The sequence below is a fragment of the Balaenoptera musculus genome, chromosome 12, assembly GCF_009873245.2.
Source record: "Balaenoptera musculus isolate JJ_BM4_2016_0621 chromosome 12, mBalMus1.pri.v3, whole genome shotgun sequence".
NCBI classification, from domain to species: Eukaryota; Metazoa; Chordata; class Mammalia; order Artiodactyla; family Balaenopteridae; genus Balaenoptera; species Balaenoptera musculus.
The window spans coordinates 33,074,629-33,099,677 of NC_045796.1; the positions used below are offsets into that span (position 1 = coordinate 33,074,629).

Here is a 25,049-nt window from a genome sequence, read left to right on the forward strand (position 1 = left end):
TAGTGTTTATTACTTAGTATCACTTAGCACTTAGTGTACAGACATTACTGGGGTGGTTCACCCTCATTTTCTGGAATAAGGGGAAGGACAGGGGTCCTTGTCTCAAGAACCCACGCTGGGACTCCTTTGTAGCACCTGCCTTCTCATAGGAGAACTAGAGCCTGGTCTAGGGGTGCTGAGCTCAGGTGGGAGGGTAGGACCAAAGGAAGGTTCTGAGCATCTGCCCGTGCAAGGAGCATCAGGATAAGCTCTGTCTTGCTCTTGTGGAGAGCCTGCTGTGACAGGATGGAGGTGGCCTATGGAGGCATCCTGCTCCTGTCATCCTGACCCTGGGGTGGAGTGGGGATGGCAACTGGTTGACATAGGGCACTGGACCCCGATCTTCACACTTACCCAGCCTGATGCACATCATTTCTCGGAAATCTCTTCATGCAGAGGATTCCTTGGTGGTCCCTTTGGACCTCTGCTGACTCCTAATTTATCCGTCCCCCATCCATGCCCCATTTGAAATATCAGGATGTAAACATACTTTGAAATGCTTAAACTCATCTTTAATGCTTTTTGACTAATGCACGCATTTTCTTTTCTTAAGTTATTGAGGTTTCTTTCATCCAGTAGAGGCTTCGACTTATTACCATAAACTTTTCACTCTTGGGATATAAGCTGACTTTAATAATAGTCATTGCTTCTTTCAAATTTTTCTGATAAAAACCTGGCTTGAATCTTTCATGTGTCCAGTCTTTCACATTTAATGCCTGATCTTTTCATCCACTTTGAAAAGATTCTCCTCTGTCGTTATGGAGTAGATTAACTCTGAAATGGATATTTGGTGAACATTTATTTTGGTTTCTTGAAGCAGTACAGGAAGGACTTTGAATTTTCCACAGGGGCTTTTGCTTTTCTCTCTTTCTATTTTTTTTTTTTCCTAATTGCAATGAAGTTCTCTCAGTTTGGAGGCTATTAATGTGACCTTTAAGTGCACAGCTTATTTTATCTTTATCAGTTAATGTAGTCTACATTTTGGTTTTTTTAAAGAGTTTTAAGTAAGTAATTTAATCCTATCAATCAGTTTCTTCAAAATTCCTTTTGATATCATCTTCTTGGAGGTTTTCATTTTATGCATGATTTATTACATCCAGCTCCAAGTTCTTAAAATCCATGTTGTCTTCTCCAGGAAGAGCAGTCACTCTAGTCTTCCAGTTCCTTGTTTACCATCTGTTTAGTAGCTCTATTCATTATTGAAAGTGACATACTAAAAGCTCCAGCTACTGTTATTACTGAATTGTCTCTTTCTCCCTTCCATTCTATCAGTTTTTGCCACATGATTTTGGGGTTGCTGTTGCTAGTGTATATAAGTTTATAATTGTTGTATCTTCCTAATGGATTGGCCCTCTTCCCATTATAAAATATCTTCCTTTGTCTCTAGGAACAATTTTTGTCTTAAAATTTATTTTGTTTCATATTAATATAGCTATTCTGTCTCTCTTTTGGTTACTGCTTACTGGTATATCTTTTCCCATCTTTTTACTTTCAGTCTACTTATGTCTTTGAATCTAAAGTGTGTCTCTAGTAGACAGTATATATTTGGATCATTTTTTAAAAATCCATTTTGTCAATTACCTAATGTGATTAGTGATAAGTTAGGATTTATGTCTGCTATTTGTTTTCTATGTCATCTTTTTCTTGTTACTTTATTCCTTAATTACTGCCTTATTTTGTGTTAAGTAAATGTTTTCTAGTGTACTAATTTAATTTCCCTATTGTTTCTTTTAGTAAATAAACATTCATAGTTATTTCCTTAGTGGTTGCCCTGGGGATTACAACTAACATCTTGATTTATAATAATCTAGTTTGGATTAATATCCATTTAATTATAACAGCACATAAAAACTTTGCCCCTGTATAACTACACTCGTTTTCCTTTTATACACTGTATGCCCATCAACACAGAATTTATAACTCTTGCTTCATGCAATTGTTTTGAAAACAAGATGGGAGAAAGAAAGAGTTACAACCAGAAAATACATTGATACTGTCTTTTATACTTAACCTGTGTAGTGACCTTTACCACTGCTCTGTTTTTTCATGTGGATTTGAGTTACAGTCAACGTTCTTCCATTTTAGCTTTAAGACCATCTTTAGTATTTCTGGTAGGGCAGATCTGCTAGTGACCAATTCTCTCACTTTTTATTTATCTGGGAATGTCTTAAATGTCTCCATTATTTGAAGGATGTTTTGCTAGACATAGAATTCATTGAGGGAATTGATTTCTGGTTTGAGAATTGGGTGTTCCAGTGTTCAATTGTTATGGTTTTGGCTATAGCTACCAGAAAACCCTGTCTGAAATTGGCTAAAACTATAAGGAGAGCTATGCTCTCACATAGTAGGAAACCCAGAGGTGGATGAGTGTGGATATGATTGCTGCTCACCAATTTAATCAGCTCGTCTCCTCCAGACAATCATCATGTTTGTACATCTCCACTCCCTTGAAGTGAGATGTGGCCATGAGACTGACTCTGATCAATGGAATGTGAGAAGAAATGTCAAGCGCATTGAAGATCCAGTATGCAGTGCCCCATCTTTCCCCTTTCTTTTGCAATGATGACTGATATTCTAGATGGTGGAGCCAGTTTCTTGGGTGAAGAGGGTGAGGAGCTGGGCCCCGAGAGGGACATTCACATGAGTGATAAACTTCTGTTGCCCTAACGTTTGGGGGTTGCTAGATAGAGCCGCAGTATCTTGCCTATCCTGAGTAATACCAGCGGCTCCAAGTACAGCATGTCAGGCTTTGGACCCACATCTCAGTGATTCTCCTGTTCCAGGGCAGGCTTCATCAAGTGATGGAGTTTTATGGACTTTTCTCAGAGTCTAAAACATGAAGAAAACCCAATATTTTGCCCGATTCTGATATGAAATATCTTATCAAACATACACTGGGAATGTTGCAGCAGTTTCTGTAGAGAGGTTAATTTATGCTTTTTTTTTAAACTTATGCTATATCTAGGACAGGAACACAGGGATTTAATAAGTGATTGTGGGGTGCATCCAAAGTCCTCCAGACTTTTGTTAAATAAATAAATAGATAAATAATAAACAAACAAACTGCCGGGTGTTAAATTACTAACACTATACTTATACAGTAGCCCCCGCAACATCCACAGTTTCGCTTTCTGGGGTTTCAGTTACCCTCAGTCAACTGTGTTCTGAAAATATTAAATGGAAAGTTCTAGAAATAAACAATTTATAAGTTTTAAGTTGAGAGAGAGAGACCACATTCACATAACTTTTATTACAGTGTATTGTTATAATTATTCTATTTTATTATTATTGTTGTTAATCTCTTACTGTGCCTAATTTATAAATTAAACTTCTCCATAGGTACGTGTTAAGGGAAAAACATAGTATATATAAGGTTCAGTACCATCTGTGGTTTCAGGCTTCCAGTGGGGCTCTTGGAACATATCCCCCACAGATAAGTAGGGGGCTACTGTAATTCATTTCTCTCTTTAAACATTTCTTTTCCTACTTGTTGGGTATATATGTACCCAGTGACTTTGAAAGTCATGAAGTAGTTTTCTGTGTTAGCTTTCTTTGGCTTACAAATACGATGGAATTGAAAGTCATGCAAAAACTACTTAGTCAATGCTAAGGACATACACTAGGTTTCTTTTGATTTCTTTTAGGGCATTTACTGTTTGTTTCTTACTGCACCTGACATAATGATTTATTGTATAAATACTAATCATTTTTATAGCCCTTTCCACAGATGTTTCTCTCATGGTGCAAAACTGAACAAGAAGCAAAAGTTGAAGAAAAATGTTGACAGTTAATTGCATTCTGGATATAATGCAATTACTGCCATCAGCAGGTGGCACGTTTGCTAATACTGTGAAGTTTTACAAGTCAGCTGTGCACTTGGAAACACGGGGCAAAGTCAAAGCAGTTTCCCCGCTGATTGACTAAGACACGTGACTGAACGTTAAGGAAAGAGACTGTTCAAGTTACACAGGGAAACATCGTTTCCAAAGTCAATTTGATGACAATAGAAGTGGAAACAGGGATGACTGGAATTTGGTATGAAGAAAACTCTAGCATCTAACACAGCACTGTTCAATAGAAACATAATACAAACCACAGATATAATTTAAGATTTCCTAGTAGCCACATTAAAAAACGTAAAAAGAAGCAGGCAGAATTATAACATTAAGAGTATAGTTTACTTAACCCAATATTATCATTTCAACATGTAATCATTATGAAAAATTGTTAATGAGATGTTTTACATTCTTTTTTTGCATACTAAGTCTTTGAAATTCAGTGTTTCCAGCACACATCTTAATTTGGTCTAGCCACAGTTCAAGTGCTCCATAGCCATATGTGGCTAGTGGCTTTTAGACCGGATAACTCAGATAAATACCCCCTTAGAGGAATTAGAGGGTTAAATGACACTCTCTGGGGAACACCATAGTTAGCAGGGAGCATGACCAGTTACTAATGTCAAACCCTTGTTGCATTTCTGGGATAAATCCAAGTTAGTTGTTCCTTGTTCCTAATATTTGCAACTTTGTTCATGAATGAGATTGACCTGTAATTATCCTCTCTCATACAGTTCTTTCAGGTTTGGGAGTCAAATTCATAGACATAGAGGCTTCGTAGAATGGGTTGGAATTCTTCATAGAATTTCTTTTTTTTGACTCCTTGAAAAAATCTGCATAAATTTGGTATGCCCTCTGTTTTGAAAGTTTAGTAGAATTTGTCTGTGAAAACCTCAGGTCTTGGTGTTTTCTTTGTGGAAAGACTTTTGTCTTCTAATTAAATTTATATAAGGGTCTAGGAATTTCTTTTTAGTCTGTTTGTATGTTATATTTTTCTAGGAATTTGTTCAGTTGGTCTATGTCTTGCTAATCATCCTATGTTCACAGATAGTGGATCTACCTGACGCTTTCCTAATATGCTTGTAGAAGTCTTGATATAGGAGCCTTTTAGGCTCTTTACCATTTTTCCATCTTTTACAGGTAACATCTGCTCACATTCTGGTCAGCTAGACAGTTCGTCAACTTGTTGATTCAAGTGTAGTTCAGCCAAGTGTCCGCTCAACTAACTTTTCTAGAAAGATTTTTTTCTTGTCTCCTCAAAGCCTATTGATTACCTTAGATTTTTAATGAGAATATGTGAGGTACTTTTAGCCACCCCACCCCATCCATTGTACCCAAATGCATAGCGAATATAATTGACAGCTTCATGATTTAGCATCACAAAATACCCACCATAATTATTTTGAATTTGGATTATATGGCATGGTACTGCAGCCCTAAAAAAGCATTTAAGAAGGAAAAATACAAACAATAACAATAACAAAAACTTAATTTAAAACCTTTTATCTCTTCTTAATATTTTGTCTTCTAAAATTTAAATGCATAGGACTAAATGACATTTCTATTCAGTGTGAACATCCTGGATAATCTAGGTTTCCACGTAAAAAGGTATGTAGGAAATGAAGTAACTCTTAGATCTGTCAAGAGAACAGATTATGGGACTTCCCTGGTGGTGCAGTGGTTAAGAATCCACCTGCCAATGCAAGGGACACAGGTTCGAGCCCTGGTCCGGGAAGATCCCACATGCTGCAGAGCAACTAAGCCTGTGCGCCACAACTACTGAGCCTGCGCTCTAGAGCCCGCGAGCCACAACTACTGGAGCCCATGTGCCACAACTACTGAAGCCCACGCACCTAGAAGCCAGTGCTCCACAACAAGAGAAGCCACTGCAATGAGAAGCCCGCCCACCGCAACAAAGAGTAGCCCCTGCTCTCAGCAACTAGAGAAAACCCGCGTGCAGCAGCAAAGACCCAGTGCAGCCAAAAATTAAATAAATAAATAAATAAATAAATTTTTTAAAAAAGAGAACAGATTATAATTCCAGAGTCAGTAATTAACTGTTTGATTTGTTCACAGCGTCAAAGACATTTGTTAACCATGTTCCAAGCCAAGCATAATGCTACATAGTAGTGCTCACCGTATGAGTGAATTGTTGAGTGTGCCGTAATAGCCCATAATTCAGGTTTTCATGAAGCATTAAACTGCCACTTGAAACATGGAACATATTAATATTTTGAAAATATTTTGCAGGAGGAAGCTGTTTGTTTAGATTATGAGGTAGATGAACATATTAACTGGTTCCAGCAAGAATATGTGAAAACAGAAAAGGACTGGAGCGAAATTGATAAGAGGATGAGCCAGACTTTGGAAATAAGAAGAAAGTTGATCGGCAGCAGAACACCTCTCAAGGACATTCTTAAAATGTTTCCTTTCCTGAAGTGCCCCTATCAGGTATTTGCTTATAATAGTCTGATTATAATGTCCAAATTGATTTTTGTCTCTTTCCTCTTGGAGTGGTAGCAGGACTATGCAGCAAGATGGTGGTTATGAATCTCAGGAGAATGCGTGAGGCCCAAGGGGTACAACTAGGACCATTTGGTAAAAATTTCTGGAATCATATTCTGATAACACACACTGGCTGCCTTCAGCTTTGAAGAGTTCTCCATCACTGGACACATTGTGGAGGCAGGGGCACCACTACTTTGGGGTATTTTGACAATGGGAAACATTTTCCCTTTGCATGCATTTAGACAATCAAGATAGTTTATGAGATAACTGTCAGCATGCAACATTACTCAAAATCTATTTCCTTTATGATCCCAAATCATTTCATAAAGTGGTCTTAAAATATACGAAGTTTATGGGTAAATCAGACACCCTGCCATTTAGTTTATTTAAGGTGGCCATTAAAGGGTCCTATTACAATTTTAGTGTAATTTTGGCTGTAGTATATAATGAAAGACTGTTCAATGTTTTTATCTGAGAATACATTTCACGGAGGAATTCTGTAGGTGCAGTCAACCAAACTGGAAATGAAAAGTTTTACATGCTTTTCTTCTTCCAAAAGAAACTGAAATAAGAATTTGCCTGCATGCTTTATTTTAATAATAATGTCTATAGCAAACATCTGAGTGTTTGCTACATAGCAGCTATGTTCTCAGTGCTTTACATGGATTATTTTATTTAATTTTTTCTCAGCAACCCTACCTTATTTATTGCTTGCTTTCTCCTTAATCTTTGGGTTGCTAGGAACAGTAGTATACGGTAGCCTCTAGCTGTTAGAAGAGTGTGCCAGATTGACGCACGTACAAAATATACTTTTAAAGTGAAAAACTGTTAAACTGATAGTCTATAAACTCTTTAAATGTAAGGAGCATGTTCTGAACATTGTAGTAGTTCCCAAAGTACCTAGCAGAGTACTGTGTGTAAAATACAAATGAAGTATTGATTTTTTTGAATTCTGGATGAGTTAGTAGATGGTTGGTGACTTAGTCCAATCTAGCTGCTATAAACAAAAATACCATCGACTGAGTAGCTTATAAACAATTGAAATTTATTTCTCCCGGTTCTGGAGTCGGGGAAGTTCAAGATCAAGGTACCTTCAGATTTGGTGTCTGGTGAGAGTCCACTTTCTGGTTCATGGATGGTGCTTCTTAGCTGTAACTTCATATGGCTGAAGGGCAAGCTAGCTCTCTGGGGGCTTTTGTATAAGGGCACTAATCCCATTTATGAGGACTCTGCCCTCATGACCTAAGCACCTCCCAAAGACCTCATCTCCTAATACCATCACACTGCTAGGTTTCAACATATGAATTTGGTGGGGGACACAAACATTTGGTGGGGGACACAAACCAAGGGGACTCTTGGTCCCCTTCATGTATTTCACCCATTCCCCATCCCCTTCCCTCCGGCAACCACTAGTTTGTTCTCTGTATCTGTAGGACTCTGATCTTGATTAAAGGGGAACATACAGGATGTCTCTCAGTTTTCTTCCTTGGGGTTACTTTCTAGATCATGGCACAAAAAGGTGAAAGCCAAGCAGAATGGTGGTCTCACAGAGTTGAACAGTTAGAGGTGGGAGTTTGGGAATGATGAAGTAGTTGGTATTTGCGAGACAGGGTACTAGAGGAAAGATGGAGGGCAGAAGTCCATGGAGGGATCCCCCAGAGGTCTTTGGCTGAGAGCTGGACTGCACAGGACAAGACTGCACAAAGCTGCGAAGAGAGGCTGCCACAGGACGGCAACCTGTAAGCAGAGGCCACACGGTGTTGAAAAATAAGAATTCTGGCCCAGTCAGAGCGGGAAGACCTTGCTGAGAGTCTCGGGCGTCCATCTGAGACTCCAGAAAGTTCATACTTTATGTCCAAGATTTGAGTTGGGGCCATTGCCTAGAACTAAGGACGAAAACCAAAATAAACCAAAATAAACTCGTTCAAACAAACGATAAGATTAAGTCTGACAGAACCAGAAGGATCAACCAGAAATTTAATTGCCTGCCAGAACAAAATTTAACACTCTTGAAAGGAACACAATTTAATTCCGACTCCCTACTAGTGGTCACTAGGGGTAATAGTGAGTGGTGCCACTCCAGTTTCCACCCCTGGATTCCTGGACCTGTGAATTCTGGCTACGAGAGAAACAGCACCATATATTGGGCTCTGACTCAGCGCATATACAGCTCCTGGAGAACCTTTCCCCAGCCCTACAAGGAACTGCTACCTAACTGGTGCTGTAACCAAGTCTTCAAAAGGCCATTTCACCGTTCCATCAAGCCAGCTGCTTCAGGATGGTGGGAACACGGTAAAACCAGTGAATTCATGCAGCATCACTGTGGGGCATCTTAGCAGAGAATGGAATATGTATTTTAAAAGAACCAAATTGAAATTCAGAACTGAAAAGAACATTTATCTGAAATGAAAACATTGGATAGGGAAATGCTTATTGGGAAATGCAAACTAAGGGTCTGTGAACTTGAAGATAGAAATGATCCAATCTGAATAGAAAATGAAAAAGGATTAAGGTTCATAACCTTTGGGACAAAAGGGGTTGTAGAGAGAGGGGCTGTTCTGTGACTGACCATTCACGACTGGGGGTTTGGCTACATGAGGTTTGGGGAAGATTTGAGCAAATAAGTAAATATTGGGTTGGCTATTCTGTGACTGACCATTCATGGCTGGGGGTTTGGCTACATGACGTTTGGGGAAGATTTGGGCAAATAAGTAAATATCAATACATCCAGGATAATGGGAGCCAGGTTTTCGCTGTTGAGAGAGGATGTAAGGGAAGCACGGAGGTTGGAATAAGGCCTGTGTTGTTGGGTTGGAATTGAAGGTATCAGTGTGAACTCATGGTTTTTAATACTTATATATAGATATTTAAGCAGATAGATGTATGTCTGTGTGCATGTATATACAAATATGTATTTCCTAGCTTTGTTCTGTAAGAAATCCTAGAACACCAGTGAAGCAATGAGCACATCAAGGGCTGAAATCTTAGTTTTTAAATATCATTCTCCATTAAAAGGAACCCGGGGCTTTTGGAGAAATAGCTGACTCCAAGGCTGAGGCAGAAAAAATACGAGATGAACCTGAAATATTGTGTAGTGCCAGAAACTAAGGAAGTGCTCACAGACCAAGAGGCTATGTCGAGAGGATTCAGGGGTCAACTCCTACTGGCCGAATCTGGACAATCTGAGCATTAATATAAATAAAAAAAGGATTAGAGTTATGATCATTTGAGTAAAGAGGAATTTATTATTCTGTAGTGATACAAATAAATGAATAAATAATTAATGTAGGAGAAGAGAAAGCTACACCGTAGAGTAGAAAGCCAATAAATTGAGAAAGAATTATGGAATTAGAAAATCACCATTTGGCAACTATCATATTCAATAGTAATACTTGATTCAGGCAAGAATCATTGGTGGATGTGAAATCTTATGGCTGAAAGACAGGAAAAAATATATTTACATCAACTCAAGGGAAACTCCCCTTAAAATACAACTATATGTTAATTAATAACATATATATTAATTAACCTGTCAGATTCCATCTTCACCGAGTGATAAGTTAGTATCTTCAATAATGGCACCAGTTACCACCTTCTGATGGAGAAGTGCCAGCATTCTTGCCATAATTCATAAATCATGAAGAAACATCATACGAACCTAGAATGAGGGGTGTTCTGCTAAGTAATTGGCCTCTACTTTTCAAAAATGTCAGGGAATTTAAGAAAACCAAGATGCTGCTTCAGATTGAAGGAGGCTAAAGAAACATGGTATCTAAATCTCACATGTTCCTGGATTAGGTCCTGGATTTTAAAAGAGCATGACTGCAGCAACGGGCAAGTTTGAATGGATTAGATGTTCCTGATTTTGATGGTTACGCTGTGGTTATATAGGAGAGCATCCGTGTACTTCTAGCTAAGTACAAGGAAGAATAACATGCAATGAAGAATTAAGGGGTAAGAGGGCATCATATCTACAGCTTACTTTCAAATGGATCAGAAATGTTAGCCTTGGGGGAAGTTGCGAGCTCTGTTTACTCTTTCTGCAACTTTAAGGTCGACTTGAAATTAGTTCTTTTTAAAAAAGGTTAAAAAAATTCCTAAGCTGTGAGCCCAAGGAAGTGGACAATATTTACCTTCCTCATGCCTCACTTCACATCTCCCTGCTGAGAGAGGTTCTTTGCAGGGTATTAATCTAAATTAGTCGTCCACTGAGTGTTGCCTGATAGCAGAGCCACTATGTCTTTATGAGAATGTGAATTCCAGTTTTCCAATAACTTAACTTTTGGACCTAATCTTTGGGCAATTTATGATCCACCAAAATACTCAAGAAATGATGAGACCCAGTGCGTAGTATATAACTGTTCCTTATAGTGTTTTAAGGAAAGTGATAATTACATAATTCCTACTAGTGTGGGTGATGAACAGTCTTATAATGCCACTCTGTCAAAAAAGTTGGGAGGGGGACAGTGGTGGTGGACTTCTCCGAAGGGAAGAACTTAGGCAGTGGCAAGAAAAGGTGGTTTTGAGTAAAGGGGTTTCCATACAGGTAAACTGTTTTTGCTTTCACCTTGTAGTCAAATCTCCTAGACTCATTTTGTTTTTCACCCTTTATTTCTGTCTGATCTTGAGTCTACATCCAGTTTTAATTCTACAGGCTTAGACGTTTGTCATGTCCATTATTTATTTCTTCCTATTCACTTCAGGCTTTCATTCTTTTCTCCTCCTCCATCCTAAGTCTTTATACTTCCCCACTAAAGCTAATCAAATATCTAGTATATAAACTAACATTCAGAGCTTAATATAATTCTAAAGAGTAATTTACTTCCTTACATTCTATACATTAGCTTTTCTTGTGATCTTTTTCTTTTTTCAGCTGTTCAGAGAATTCCAACTTCTTACAAGAACAGATATTTATAAGAAAACAAGGCACATTTTGGAATCCTATTCAGAAAATATACTGGCTTCTTTTTCTTTGGTGGACAATCCAATCAATATTGCATTGCAAGAAAAAATGAAACAGCATACAGATGAAGACATGTTGAAACGTTAGTAAACCTAAGGGATAGGGTGATGTGGTCTCAGTTATCTGTGTAATTCAGGATAATTAGGAAAGCTATGCTTTGTAGAATTCAGTAGAATTCAGTGAAACAACATGTGGGAAAGCAAAAAAGAATTTCTCAACTAGGAGGAGTTGAGGTATAGATTTTAAAAGTACACTTGATATTGTAAAATTATATTTAGGAAACTAGTAACCTGTTAATTTCATACACAAGGTAATTTACAAGCCACAAGGTAAAGTACAATGAAATCACCCTGGCTGAGGGACAGAGAGTACAGAACTCTTATCTTCTCCTGGCAGTGATCCGGAGGGCAGAACAGGAGATCTTGAATGTTTATTAGAAGGGGATGTTGGCTTAAAAAATGGTAGGGAAACACTGATCTAAGAAGGCTAGTTTGTTCTCTGTAGAAGGTAACAAAAAAAAATCCACATGTTTTGATACTGGCTTTACTTACAACAATTGGTAAGAGCTTACTTTTACTTAGACTGTGAGCCTGTTTGCTTTGACAGATATGAAGATGACAGCCACCTGTTTACTCCTACCAGATGTTTTCGGGGAGGATCCCAGCCTTTTTGTCATTGTGAATGAGAAGGTATGCGGTATGTCAATGATCACTGGTTTGAGATTTCGTATCTTTCTATGATCATTTATTTGAAGCACGATGGTGGCCTATTTTGAAGTTATGTTTTGTCATATTTACAAATATGCTAAATTGCAACAAGCTCATATATTGTAATATCATGGTTAGATTGAGGCATCTTGTATTATTTAGCTAGTTTACACATCATGGGGTGGTGACTACTGTAATCTTTTTTTTTTCAGGTGCAAGTGTCCACACCCGTGTTAGAAGTTAAGAACCCTTTCAACATGGATGTCTGTGAATTTTCTTTGTATTTAGAAAAAGAGAGACTCACAAAGGTGGATGACTGTATTACAGCCTTGGCCACTCTCATAGCTGCCTTCCATGTATTTGGGATCGAGTGTCCAAGAAGACTGTCCCAAACCCTCAACTTCCTAGAGACACTGATTTTTGATACGCACAGTCCATATTTTCCTTCTGTGAAAGAAAAGGAAAAGGAAGTAGGATTTCAACACCCAGTCACTTAATAGCATGCCAAATATTTTATCAGAATTGATCTCTGGGATGGCTGAAACTATTAAAAATTGTTTTGATTTAGTAGAGGTAGGTATTAGAAAATCATCTTGTCTCTAGGATTCTAATGAATATCAATGCCTTCTATCCTTACACTTCGATACTGTAATTCTTTATTGAAATTCTGTAATAAAATACTACTTAAAGAGATGTTTATTTTGAGTTCTAAGCAATTCCAGTCCAAGTTAACACTTTCAAGGGTGCATTAGTTTTTAAAAGACACTACGCTTCATATTTTCTTAAATCCTTCAGATTAGGGTATGGCCTTGCACTTAAGTCAACATGCCCCCTTTTGAAAGACTTAATGCCCAGGAGCTGCACATTTGTGGCCTGTGGTTCTGCCTCTGGTCTGAACATTGCTTGGAAACATTTTGGGCATTTTAAGAAGATGCTCGCACTCCCCAGTTCCTCTTTCCCTCAGCTGACCTGCCCTGGGGGGTGTTTTGGTTTCCTTCATTCATACCTGTTGAGAACCCGGGCTGCTTCATTCCTGAGGTCTCACTTCTGGCCAATCTTGCTGGCACAGGTTTTGATCATCTGTGACCCGTCTTCATCTTTCTCTGCTTCCCTCCCTTGAGATGCAGTGATGTGCCTGGTCCTTGTCTCCCCACACGGTTTCTGGTTTTCCTTCGCCTTGACCTCATCTGCCCTGGTTGCCCCTTGGGCTTGTTTTGATCTATAATAAGGATCTTGCTTTTCACTCCCAGCACCACTTGGGCCCCAGCTTCTAGCTTCCAGGTCAGGACCCTTCCTAGACTGGCTCTCCAGCCTCTCTCAGGAGCCCTGGTCCTGGTGCCTCACGCAGCCCAAAGCCCCATGTTGTAATTCATCCAACATTAGCTTTAAGGTGCCCCTTATTGTCATCATCACAATCTCAACATTACTTAGTTTTTTTTTTTTTATTAATTAATTTATTTATTTTTGGCTGTGTTGGGTCTTCGTTTCTGTGCAAGGGCTTTCTCCAGCTGCGGCGAGCAGAGGCCACTCTTCATTGCGGTGCACGGGCCTCTCTCTGCTGTGTCCTCTCTTCTTGCGGAGCACAGGCTCCAGACGCGCAGGCTCAGCAGCTGTGGCTCACGGGCCCAATTGGTCCGCGGCATGCGGGATCCTCCCAGACCAGGGCTCGAACCCGTGTCCCCCGCACCGGCAGGCGGACTCCCAACCACCGCGCCACCAGGGAAGCCCTAACATTACCTAGTTTTGACAGAACTGGTTGGTTTAGAGACTGAAGAATTTAAGTGTGCTAATAATTGCACCACAATGCGATGGACATTTCCTGGGTTACTTCATCAAATAAAAATTTTTTTTTAAAGTTTAATAAGAAAAGGGTTCATATGAATTACTAAAGAAATATTTTTATAGCACGTCTCTAGAAATACTGCAAACTACTAGTATCTTTCTAACTGTTCATTAAGATGCTCAAGTCAGTGGAGATAAAAGAAAACGAAAGGTCAGCTGTCCCCCTCTGCCATGACTATCCGCTACTTACGTGAGAATGGACAGCCAGTAACAATTCGGTACGTTTCATTTTTGAATAACTATTCCCAATTCTACAGTTTCCATTTCTTCCCTTTCACTACAATGTGCCTTTAGTTCCTTACAAAAAAGAGTTTCTTTTATTTCCTCCAATTGTTCTCTCCCCACTCCCGTTTTTTGTGTTTTTTTTTTAACCATCTTTATTGGAGTATAATTGCTTTACAATGGTGTGTTAGTTTCTGCTTTATAACAAAGTGAATCAGCTATACATATACATATGTTCCCATATCTCCTCCCTCTTGCGTCTCCCTCCCACCCTCCCTATCCCACCCCTCTAGGTGGTCACAAAGCACAGAGCTGATCTCCCTGTGCTATGCGGCTGCTTCCCACTAGCTGTCTATTTTACATTTGGTAGTGTATATATGTCCATGCCACTCTCTCACATCATCCCAGCTTACCCTTCCCCCTCCCATTTTTTAAGTTTCAAAATCTTACTCCTCTTCTCCCAAATGAAATTACCAAGTTCTTGAGAGAGTCCTTCCCCTTGGAGGTCCACAGTCTCTATGGCTGGCCTTTTTTTTTTTAATATTGGAGTAAAGTTAACAATGTTGTGTTAGTTTCAGGTGTACCGCAAAGTGATTCAGTTACACATATACATGTATCTATTCTTTTTCAAATTCTTTTCCCGTTTAGGTTATTACAGAGTACTGAGTAGAGCTCCCTGTGCTATCCAGTAGGTCCTTGTGGATGATCTATTTTATATATAGTAGTGTGTATATGTCAATCCCAAACTCCCAATTTATCCCTCCCCCCACCTTTCTCCTCTGGTAACCATAAGTTTGTTTTCTAAGTCTGTGAGTCTGTTTTGTAAATAAGTTCATTTGTATCATCTTTTCTTAGGGTTAGCCTTGAAAGAAAGCCTCTCTTTGTTCCTTTGGGCTGGGGGCGGAGAGATAGGGGTGGAGCTGCAGGGTAACTGCAGTGAAATTTGGCTCGAACATGACAGACATGCGCTGACCATGAGGGCAGAGACTCCCATAAGCTTCATTGTCTCTTTCAATGGTGTATCTGTCTCCAGTGGACAGCATGGCCATGCCACTTGGCAAATATTCAATATTTATTGACCAACCTAATCCTATTTTCTTTGGAAGCTGAGTCCACTGAATCTAGAAGTTGCAAAATAGCAACCTGGAGTAATATTTCAACCGGTAGACGGGACGGACTCCTTTGGCTTGTAGAGTGTTTGTAATTTTTTAAAATGCCTTTATAGATGGGAAGGTTCTGTCAAGTTCCACATTCCCCATCCCTCCCTTTTGTCTTACTCCAAGCCTGCCTCTCTCATTTCAGGGACCTCCCTGTCATCCCGGCTCCCTATTTCCTCTCTTAAAACTTAGACTATACTTAGACTATATCCCAGGGATGGAATGGTGAAAGGTTTCCTTTTCTTGTGGTAGACTCTTCCACCCTAATAGGGATGCTTAATGCCTTGCCTCTAACATACAACAACATGCTTCTTAGAATGAGCAGATGTTTTCAGTAAGATTGAAAAGGTTCCTCTGTTATAATACATGCTTTAAACTAGAAAGGAAAAGTCCTCAATGCGTGTGAGTCCTACTTGACGTAACCATAAAATTTTTTTTTTTTTTTTTTTTTTATAAATTTATTTATTTATTTATTTATGGCTGTGTTGGGTCTTCGTTTCTGTGCGAGGGCTTTCTCTAGTCGCGGCGAGTGGGGGCCACTCTTCATCGCGGTGCGGCCTCTTCTGTTGCGGAGCACAGGTTCCAGACGCGCAGGCTCAGTAGTTGTGGCTCACGAGCCCAGTTGCTCCACGGCATGTGGGATCTTCCCAGACCAGGGCTCGAACCCGTGTCCCCTGCATTGGCAGGCAGATTCTCAACCACTGCGCCACCAGGAAAGCCCTAACCATAAAATTTTTGATTTTTTTTTCCTTTTTGTCACTCTTCACATCATCTGGGACATAGTTTGACAAACAATTCCAAATCCTACAGATTCATTCATTACACAGGTGCCCATATGTTTGATATTGTTCCTGCTCTCATATGCCCCTCCTATCTGACAAGGTTTCTTAAGAATCATACATATATAAAAAAGTATCTGCAATTAAGATTTTATTTCATTCATGTCAGGTATAACAAGTACAACTTGAATGTACAAATTCTGAACAAAAAAGGAGAAAAGAACTAACAACAAAAAACTTTTTTTAAAGCAGATTTATGCAAAGAAATGAAGGGGGGGGTCATGGGCCCTGTTTTACCTTGAATTATGACAAAAGCAAAGGACCACTCATAGACTTCCAATGCAGGGGGGAGTATCAAGGGAATCCTACATGATAAAAAAATGAAAGCAACTAAGGAAAGAGGTGGACCTTTCCCCAGAATTCAGACAACATGCTACAAACTTACTTTCTACTTTAAAAATAGTTCTTAAATAAATATCCAATCCTGGAATTAAAAGTTACATACATAGGCTGATAAAATAATTTACCTTTTGCGTTGGAAATGCATTCTTGCAAAAGAAACACTACCAGCTATCAGTTTATAGGTCATCAAGGGCTTTCATTTAAAGTGCATCTGTATGCTTCTATATTGAGGAGAAAAGAGTCTCTCCAAAACAGAGCTCCTTGAATAACTGCTCTGGGAAGGTCACCTCCCTCATCTGTGAGCATTTAGAATCTTTGTGTTGACTGGGGTTGCTCCCTCAAATCTCGCCTCTTGGGTAAAATCTATACACTCTCTCTTCAGCCAATCCTAAAGAAAACCTTTGGGTTTGGAGGACACTGCAAAGGTCTGAGACAGAGCTCTTTCCAGGTTAGTGTTTATATCGATAGAATGAGCCCTTCATCACTGAAGAGCACCACAGTTATTTCAATGACAATTAGAAGCTCAAGATAATCTCATAAATAGTTTAAGATCATACAAACAGCCCCCCAATATAACTGCATATTCCTTTGATATCACTGGAGTCCTGTAAACACACAGGGCACCACGATGTATGAGACTGATGTCATTCAAATACATCACCTAATTTATTTATGTTTATATATTTTATTTTTCAATTCCATTATTTATATACACGTTTTTGGTAATTAAGTCAAGATGCTGGTGAAAATTAATTTGTTTAACATTTCATAATTGCGTGCAAAAGTAAAAACACTGATTTAAAGAAAGGTAATTTTTACAACTATTCAGCCCCAACAAATTATGACAAGCAGTTAGGCAATATCATGACTTGCAAAGTTATACTTAGCATAATGTTGCAATTCAAAATATGGCACAGAATTAACAATACAGATAACAGTCCCACTGGCTAAAGTTAGCCAGGTTTTGACGAATTTGGTTTAAGTTGAAGTTTGATTATATAAAAAGGTTCCTGAAAGTATTGAAAAAGAAACAGTGTACATGAAAGAGAATTCAACAATGTTTACAAAATGCCAAAAGTTCTTACTCTGCCCTCCCCCCACCCCCGCTTTTTCCATAAATAATTAATGAAGTCCCCCTTCCCTCCCACCCCCCAGCCTCAAAAAGATTTACAAAGATAAATTTAGCTCAGTGAACAGAACCGAAAGATGACTGTTGTTAGACAGTACCTGGTTAAAAGCTCAAGCACTTTCGTAAGAATTCATATATATTGTCTCTTAAGGAATATAAATAATCTGACAGCATTGCTCTTTAGAGTTTTGGAGACTTCTCACTTAGGAGTTACAACTGTCTTTGTGCTTTGAGTAAAACATGAGCTTTAAAGCAGAAAGCTGATGGTGTTCAAAATTCACCATCTTCAAAGTTCATTGTGAGAGTTCTTCTCTGCGGCTTTGAACATCAGGATAGAATTGAAAATTTTGAGAGCAGGGCCCAACTTAATGCTCATAATTTTCACAATGTCTGTTTGGGTCATAAGCAGAAATGCTTCTCCATCAATTTGCTAAAATGGGAGGAAAAAGACAAAAGATTGTGAGTTAATCGGATGTAGGATTATGGGACATATTCAAGGTTCAATTATCAGCTGTCTTCTACACAGTAACACTAAAATGGCACAGATGGGCAGTTCATGTGTACAAACAACAGTTCCTCGTAAGTGGACCTTTCTTATCTACAACAACACCCCCAAATGTGGACTGGGAACAAAGTCAAATTCATTCATCTGAAGAATCAGCTCATAGGAAAGTGGAAGGTGCTCATATCTTTCTGTGATTATTCTGACGTAGGTGCTGAGTCAAGAATAATTTGGGAAAATCTAGGGTGCCTCAGATCCAGTTCTTATCAGGGTAGGTTTTAAAATGAGAGATGAGAATAAGTACATAAATACTTGCGGATAAGCAAAGGAATTCAGGCAAACACATCAGCTACATGCCTTCCACCATGAAGAAAAGAAAATCAGTGATAACATTCATTTTTAGAGTAGCCACAGTTATCCTTCAAATACAGAAGAAAAGGAATTACTAACAACCAACAAAGGCAACCACCAGTATAGCTGAAGGAATGTAAGCCTGGTGGGAAGAGTTGTACACTCTACGCTGATTCTTCTACTACTTGGGTAACTGTAAGAAGCATCCTTCCTCTCTCTGGGTCCCTTCTAAGACTAAAAGTCTACACTTTTACAGAATAGGATACTGTGAGGTTCAAAGATATAACTCTGTGAAGATGATGTCTGGTTCAGTGGGTAGAGCAAAGGAGTAGTCTTCTTATTGTATAATTTTCAGCTCTTGGGGAGTCCACCATCTTAAAAAAATTAATTCACTTCTCTTTGTCTTCTCATTTTGTACAAAAAGTAAAATACACTTTTGCTCTCTGCCTCAGAGGACATTAGAAACCTTGACAGCAGTGTACTATTATGGGCTGAATTGTGTCCCTCCCAAATTCCTATGTTGGAGTACTAACCTCCAATAATCTTAGAATGTGACCTTATTTGGAAACAGGGTCACTGCAGATGTAATTAGTTAAGATGAGGTCATACTAGAGTAGGGTGGGTCCCTAATCCAAGATGACTGGTGTTCTTATAAAAAGGGGAAATTGTGACACAGACACACATAGAGAGAAGACGATGCGAAGACAACAAGAGAACACCATCTGCAAGCCAAGAGAAGAGGCCTGGAGCAGCTCCTTTCCTCACAGCCCTTGAAGGAAGCTACTTGCCAACGCTATCATTTCTTGTGTTCAGATTTCTAGCCTCCAGAATTGGAAGACATTAAATTTCTGCTGTTCAAGCTACTGGTTTATGGTATTTTGTTACAGCAGCCCTAGCAAACAAATACTACTCTAAATTCTGTCAGCAGTTCACTAAATAAAGCCTAATGTAATTAAGTTGCCATTTCTTGAAATTTTCCCCTTTCCTCTAAAAATAAAAACCTGTAAATCTAAATTGCTTATATGCTTAATCAGTAAGAAGGAGAGTCATCTTATACAACTTTAAGTAACAATTATGTGGAAAAAGTTTGCTAATTTTCAGCAAGGAAACACCCTGCTGTCATAAACTAGAAGTAAAGACATTGCAATGTTAATTTCTAAGTGTAAGACAAGTTAAGTGGCAGCTATGAGAAACATTCTATTGTTTTTTGGAAACATTTGCTTTGGTCTCATTTGCTTGTGCTGTGACAGGTCTCTGATAAACAAGTCCAAGCAGAGAGGCAGATCTACTAACACTTCACTCAACCCAGACAGACCTTGGTAGAATGAAGGGTCTGATAGAAGTCGTCTAAGACATTAAGTAAAATGTCAACATACTGGGTTCCCAGGGAGCTCACTACAAAGAGTGAATGGTTTATTATAACCTTGGGCCCTACTGAGTCTTCTTCTGGGACTAAGTTAAGAGTTTAAAGTGACAGATGACTGATGAAAAGGAACATTCAGAGAACTATGAGGCAGGAGTCTGAAAGCTAGGAGTGGGATGAGAAGGATAAGTTTTGGTGGATTATTATTTTTAAAGCTACCCTGGGAAGAAAAAAATCATCTTGAGGCTAGAGCCAAACTTTAGTATATTACATACAAGCTGCTCTGATGTGTAGCCATAAGGATAAGCCTCAACTGGAAAGAAGCAAATAATTTAAGAAAGTACTTTCTGAAAACAGTAATTACTGCAATGGATTGCTGGGTTTATTTTTGGTTTATGCTTTTGTAATGCATATAAACTGGTCTAGCTCCAGAGATTAAGTATCTTGCTAAAGGCCCACAACTCTGAAGGAGGATTTGGAACTTGGGGTTCCTGCCTTCCATTTCATTGCTCTTTCCACTGTGCACTCGTGGTTCTCTTCCAATGTTGTAACTCTGCAAATCACAGCGACATGCTCTTTGAATGTCTTTCTCAGAGTGTAAAGGTATGAGTATATTCATTCAACAGAAACTTATTAAATACCCATTATAGTCTACATATTATTCTTGGGCCTGGGCATATAGTACAGACTAAAACAGATAAAAACAAAACTAAACAAACAAATAAAAACTCCTTGTAGAGCTTACATTTTAGTAGTAGGAGACAGACTATAAGGAAAACCATAAGAAGCCAATTAATTAGTAACTAATTCTAAAAGGTGATTAGTGGTATGAAAAAACTGCGAGTCGGGGAGATGAGTGGACAGTAGGCCAGGATGGATGTGTGGTGGCAGGTGGCAGATTGAAGGAGGGTAGTCAGGATAGGATATTGAGAAGTGGAGTAAGCCATGTGAACACCTAGAGGAAGAGCATCCCAGGCAGAGGGGAGAGCCAGAGTGTACCTGGATGATTTGAGGAATGGCAAGGAGGTCTGTGTGTGGAACAGTGTAAGCAGGGGACAGAGTGGACCAAGAGGTCAGGCGGTGAGAGAGGTGATGGGGTGTCAGACTGTCACCCTTGTGAGGCTCTTGGCTTTTACTCTGATTTAACTACCGGAAAGACCTGAACAGAGGAGTGACGTGATTTGACTTGATCATGTAGCAGAATCAGCCCAGCTATGTTGGAAATAAATTATAGAGGAGCAGGGACTTCCCCGGTGGTGCAGTGCTAATGCAGGGGACACGGGTTCGAGCCCTGGTCTGGGAAGATCTCACATGCCGTGGAGCAACTAAGCCCGTGCACCACAACTACTGAGCCTGCGCTCTAGAGCCCAAGGGCCACAACTACTGAGCCTGCGCTCTAGAGCCTGTGAGTCACAACTACTGAAGCCCACGTGCTTAGAGACCAGGCTCCACAGCAAGAGAAGCACAGCAATGATAAGCCCACGCACCGCAATGAAGAGTCGCCCCCGCTCACCACAACCAGAGAAAGCCCGCGTGCAGCAACGAAGACCCAACGCAGCCAAAAATAAAATAAATAAATAAATAAAATACTATTTAAAAAAAAGATTATAGAGAAGCAGAAATAGAAGCGGGGAGCTCGGCTAGGAGATTATTGCTTTAATCCAGGTGGGAGAGGATGGTGGCTCCGACCAGAGGTAGCGCTGGAGGGGGGAGAGGGAGCTGGAACACTTATATGCTTTTAAAGTACATCCAATAAGGTTTTCAACAGATTAAATGCGGAGTGTGTAAGAGAAGGAGTCATCCAGGATGGTTTCAGATAATAGCCCACACCTGCACTTTGCCTCTTAGAGATGACTTACAAGACTTTAGCTAGATTTGTTTTCTCGTTTTCGTCTAGGACTCAAAACCCACAGCTGCTGACCTGGTGAGACATGTGAGAGCAAGGATCATGTCCTATTATCTCTGAATTAACCCTCTTACTAGAGCATTACATGGAGTATCATACACATGGTAGGAAATTAACAAGATTTCACAGGGTGAATGAATAGCGGAATGAACATATGAATAATACATGTGGACAGAGAACATTCATTGCCTCCTTCTTCAAAAGAAGGCTCTGCCTTTGAGGATATTAGGTGCCTGGGGAATGTCTCCAAAGATAATATGAAGAAAAAAGTTATTCAAAGAAATAACATATCATTTGAATTTGAATCTTACTTAACCTAAATAACAGAGCAAATCTATAAGGATTGGCTAGATATCAACAGAACCAAAAGTAGAATTTATAAAACAGATGTGCTAGAAATTTATTTTTTAAATTGTTTCATCATTTTCAAAGGTAATGTTACTACATGGCTCTTTCAAGGAAAGAGCAACAGCTCCCTGCAGGAATCTAAGTCTGCTCAGGGATCGAAAATCGACTGAGAGTAACCCACAAAGACACTTAGGACCCGGGCCTTAAGAAACTCAAAATCTGAATAACTGCAAATTCTTTAATTTGACCTTCAACTAGAAAGAAGACAGAACATTTCTGAAAGTAAGAACATAAATCAGAAAAAGGCTGATGACAATCAGATCCTTGTGCATTTTAACAGGCATTCACATAAAGCATAAATGGTATCTAATAGTATAATGACATTGGCGACCGATGGCTCAATTCTTGGCTGTGCCGACACCCTTGCAGTGTTCTTAACTGAAAGTGTGCTATTTGAACAGTGGAGGCTAAGCATAGGAGCAAACAAGGTATCTTATAGCTGCAGACAGCAGATGCTGGACAAAGGCTTCTGAGATGACTCAGTCCTCATTGTACCTTCTGAGATCAGGGTGATAACTGACTGTTCTGCTTGGAGGAGATGACAGGCAAGTGGCTTATTTTTAAAGGTCTCTAGTGAAAAGAGTCTCCTGCTTCTAGTGTAGTTAGAAGTAGAATTCCTTTTTGTCCTAATGTTCACTAGAGGTGGTATCATTATTAATCATCCCTTATATTGAAGTTTCGGACAGGCAGATGAACACAACTAATAAAATCATCTTCCAGCAGCAGATGGTAATAAATGTAATGAATATCAGTTAGTATAAACATCACTGAGAAATGTATAAGATCTAAGGGATTGTTTTAGCAGTAATGGTACTATTAATTATCAGCATCAAATGAAGTTAATCCTGGTGTTAAAATGATGTTTGAAAATAAAATAATGGGAACTAATTTTACTTTATTAAAAATGAAACGTTGCTTCTTTCTTGCGTTGGTTTCTTTCTGTGCTATATACTATACAAATGCATGTTTTTAAGTTTTGTGTTTGTTTTCTTAAATAATGAGCTTAGTGCTACTGCTGTGGGGCATCAATAAAATGGCACAATTTCCTTTGCATCTAATTTTATACAAACACATTTTTATACAACTGATTAATGCTGCTTGTTAGACAACTCGGTATCACTTTGTCAGTTTCAGCATAACCCGTCTCTTCCTTCCTCTGCCAATTTAGAACATTTCACCATTCACTGCCTTTCAGTGCTTTGTCCCCCCCTTAAGTAACATACTGCAATTTAGTGGAATACTTACTTCGTCTTTAAATACCTTTCCATGTTCTTCACATCCAGGTAGGCTCTGTATGAATTCTGACACCTGTTAAAAATATGATCAAAATTCCAGTTTAAAAAAAGAAGCCGGGGGACTTTCCTGGTGGCACAGTGGTTAAGAGTCCGCCTGCCAGCGCGGGGGACACGGGTTCGAGCCCTGGTCCGGGAGGATCCCACATGCCGCAGAGCGACTGGGCCTGTGTGCCACAACTACTGAGCCTCTGTGCCACGGCTGCTGAGGCCCGTGTGCCTAGAGCCCGTGCTCCGCAGCAAGAGAAGCCACCGCAATGAGGGGCCCACGCACTGCAGTGAAGAGTGGCCTCCATTCACCACAACTGGAGAAAGCCTGTGAACAGCAACGAAGACCCAACGCAGCCATAAATAAAAAAATAAATAAATTTATTAAAAAAAAAAAAGGGCCACATCAAAAAACAAATCTTTAAAAAAAAAAAGAAGCCGGAATCTAAATGCTACAGGTTCAAAATATTTAACCTATACTTTCATTGTTTCTCTCAGAATAATTTCTTCTCTTTCAGAAAAAAAAAGACTAAACCCCACATGCATTCATGTTGCCCTCTCCTTAAGCCAGTACTACTACGTCTGGCCCCTGGCAGACCAAGAAAATAAAATATACCTCATCTGTGCTCCATTTGGAAACTTTACTGGCAGGGATGCCGGCTACAGTTGGGAGAAGTTTGCTCTGCTGCTCCCAGCGCAAGGGCAGACATGGAATCGGGGACTTAAAGGACAGAAAGACCGCCGACCGCCGCTGTGCCTGCTGTACGCTGGGTTCTTCCCGGGCACCTGGTTGACAGAAACAATCAGGAAGTCGCTCTCTGAAAAGCAGCCAAAAAAGCCCCCAATGCCACGTGTCACCCCCAAACAATGAGTAGCATGGAAACAAGGTAAAGCATTGGTTCAACATTACATTCACTGAATAATTACACTCTTGTTCATCTTTACTGAAAGTCACCATAAGAAACAACCTAAAATTCAACTGACATGTTTGCCACATCACCCATCACTGAAGACATGCATCATTACTCATTCAACGTTCCCTCTTTAATGCTTCAGATAAGAAATCTACCCCCGAGCTTTAGTGACAAGGAAAATAACTCTCACCCTAGGGAATTATATTTGGTTCCCTTTTGGCTTTGGATGTCCTAAAAGTAAGAGCCAAGTTGCATGCTCAAGTCCAGCCACTGTGTTTACCCTGTAGTTACCATACCTGTTCTTTCGTTTTACTTCAGCCCTGTTTTGTTCTTCCAATTTCTATTTACTAATCACATCGACTTTTTAAATAGCCAACTTATTTTTTTTGAAAGGGGATATGAAATTATTGCAATAAAAATAAAATAGCATAAAGGCAAATGCTTTTGTCATTCTTCATTTGTGAAGATCAAAGTTAAAACTACAGAATATTCTATTTATCTTCTAGTTCTTCTGAATCCAAACCTAGTTTACTGCTGCTCTTCTAAAACAGCCGTTTTCTAGCAAATGTTTTTTTTTTGTCCTTGGGACTCTTGACTTAGAGTTTGTCCGTCATTATCTCCGTAAGATCGGATCCTTTAGAACGGAAATCTTTTCTGAAAACTACTTACTCAAAGCCCATCAGAAGAAGGCACCTCCCCACACTTACTCTCCCCTCTGCCCACCAGCTCAGCTAGGAACTG

General features: G+C 39.4%; 2 protein-coding genes across 7 annotated transcripts in view; one reads left to right on the forward strand and one right to left on the reverse strand.

Annotated features, from left to right (window-relative positions):
* Positions 1–12,550, forward strand: part of SAMD3 (sterile alpha motif domain containing 3) — a 41,415-nt gene extending 28,865 nt beyond the window's left edge. Inside the window, exons 8-11 of the mRNA XM_036871994.1 lie at positions 6,126–6,326; positions 11,257–11,428; positions 11,953–12,035; positions 12,266–12,550. Of these exons, the coding sequence (XP_036727889.1) occupies positions 6,126–6,326; positions 11,257–11,428; positions 11,953–12,035; positions 12,266–12,550 (741 nt within the window). The remainder of the gene's footprint in view (positions 1–6,125; positions 6,327–11,256; positions 11,429–11,952; positions 12,036–12,265) is intronic.
* A 3,640-nt stretch (positions 12,551–16,190) lies between these two features.
* The window catches only part of L3MBTL3 (L3MBTL histone methyl-lysine binding protein 3), a 120,100-nt gene continuing 111,241 nt past the window's right edge, over positions 16,191–25,049 (reverse strand). For 4 of the 6 annotated variants that reach the window (XM_036872191.1, XM_036872192.1, XM_036872196.1 and 1 more), the window contains 3 exons: positions 24,011–24,180; positions 23,360–23,422; positions 17,613–18,014 (listed from right to left, as the gene is read on the reverse strand). In XM_036872191.1, the coding sequence (XP_036728086.1) occupies positions 17,871–18,014; positions 23,360–23,422; positions 24,011–24,180 (377 nt within the window). In that variant the 3' untranslated portion in view covers positions 17,613–17,870. Of the gene's footprint in view, positions 18,015–23,359; positions 23,423–24,010; positions 24,181–25,049 lie in introns of all 6 variants that reach the window. The other 2 variants (XM_036872190.1, XM_036872195.1) reach the window with 2 other exon arrangements.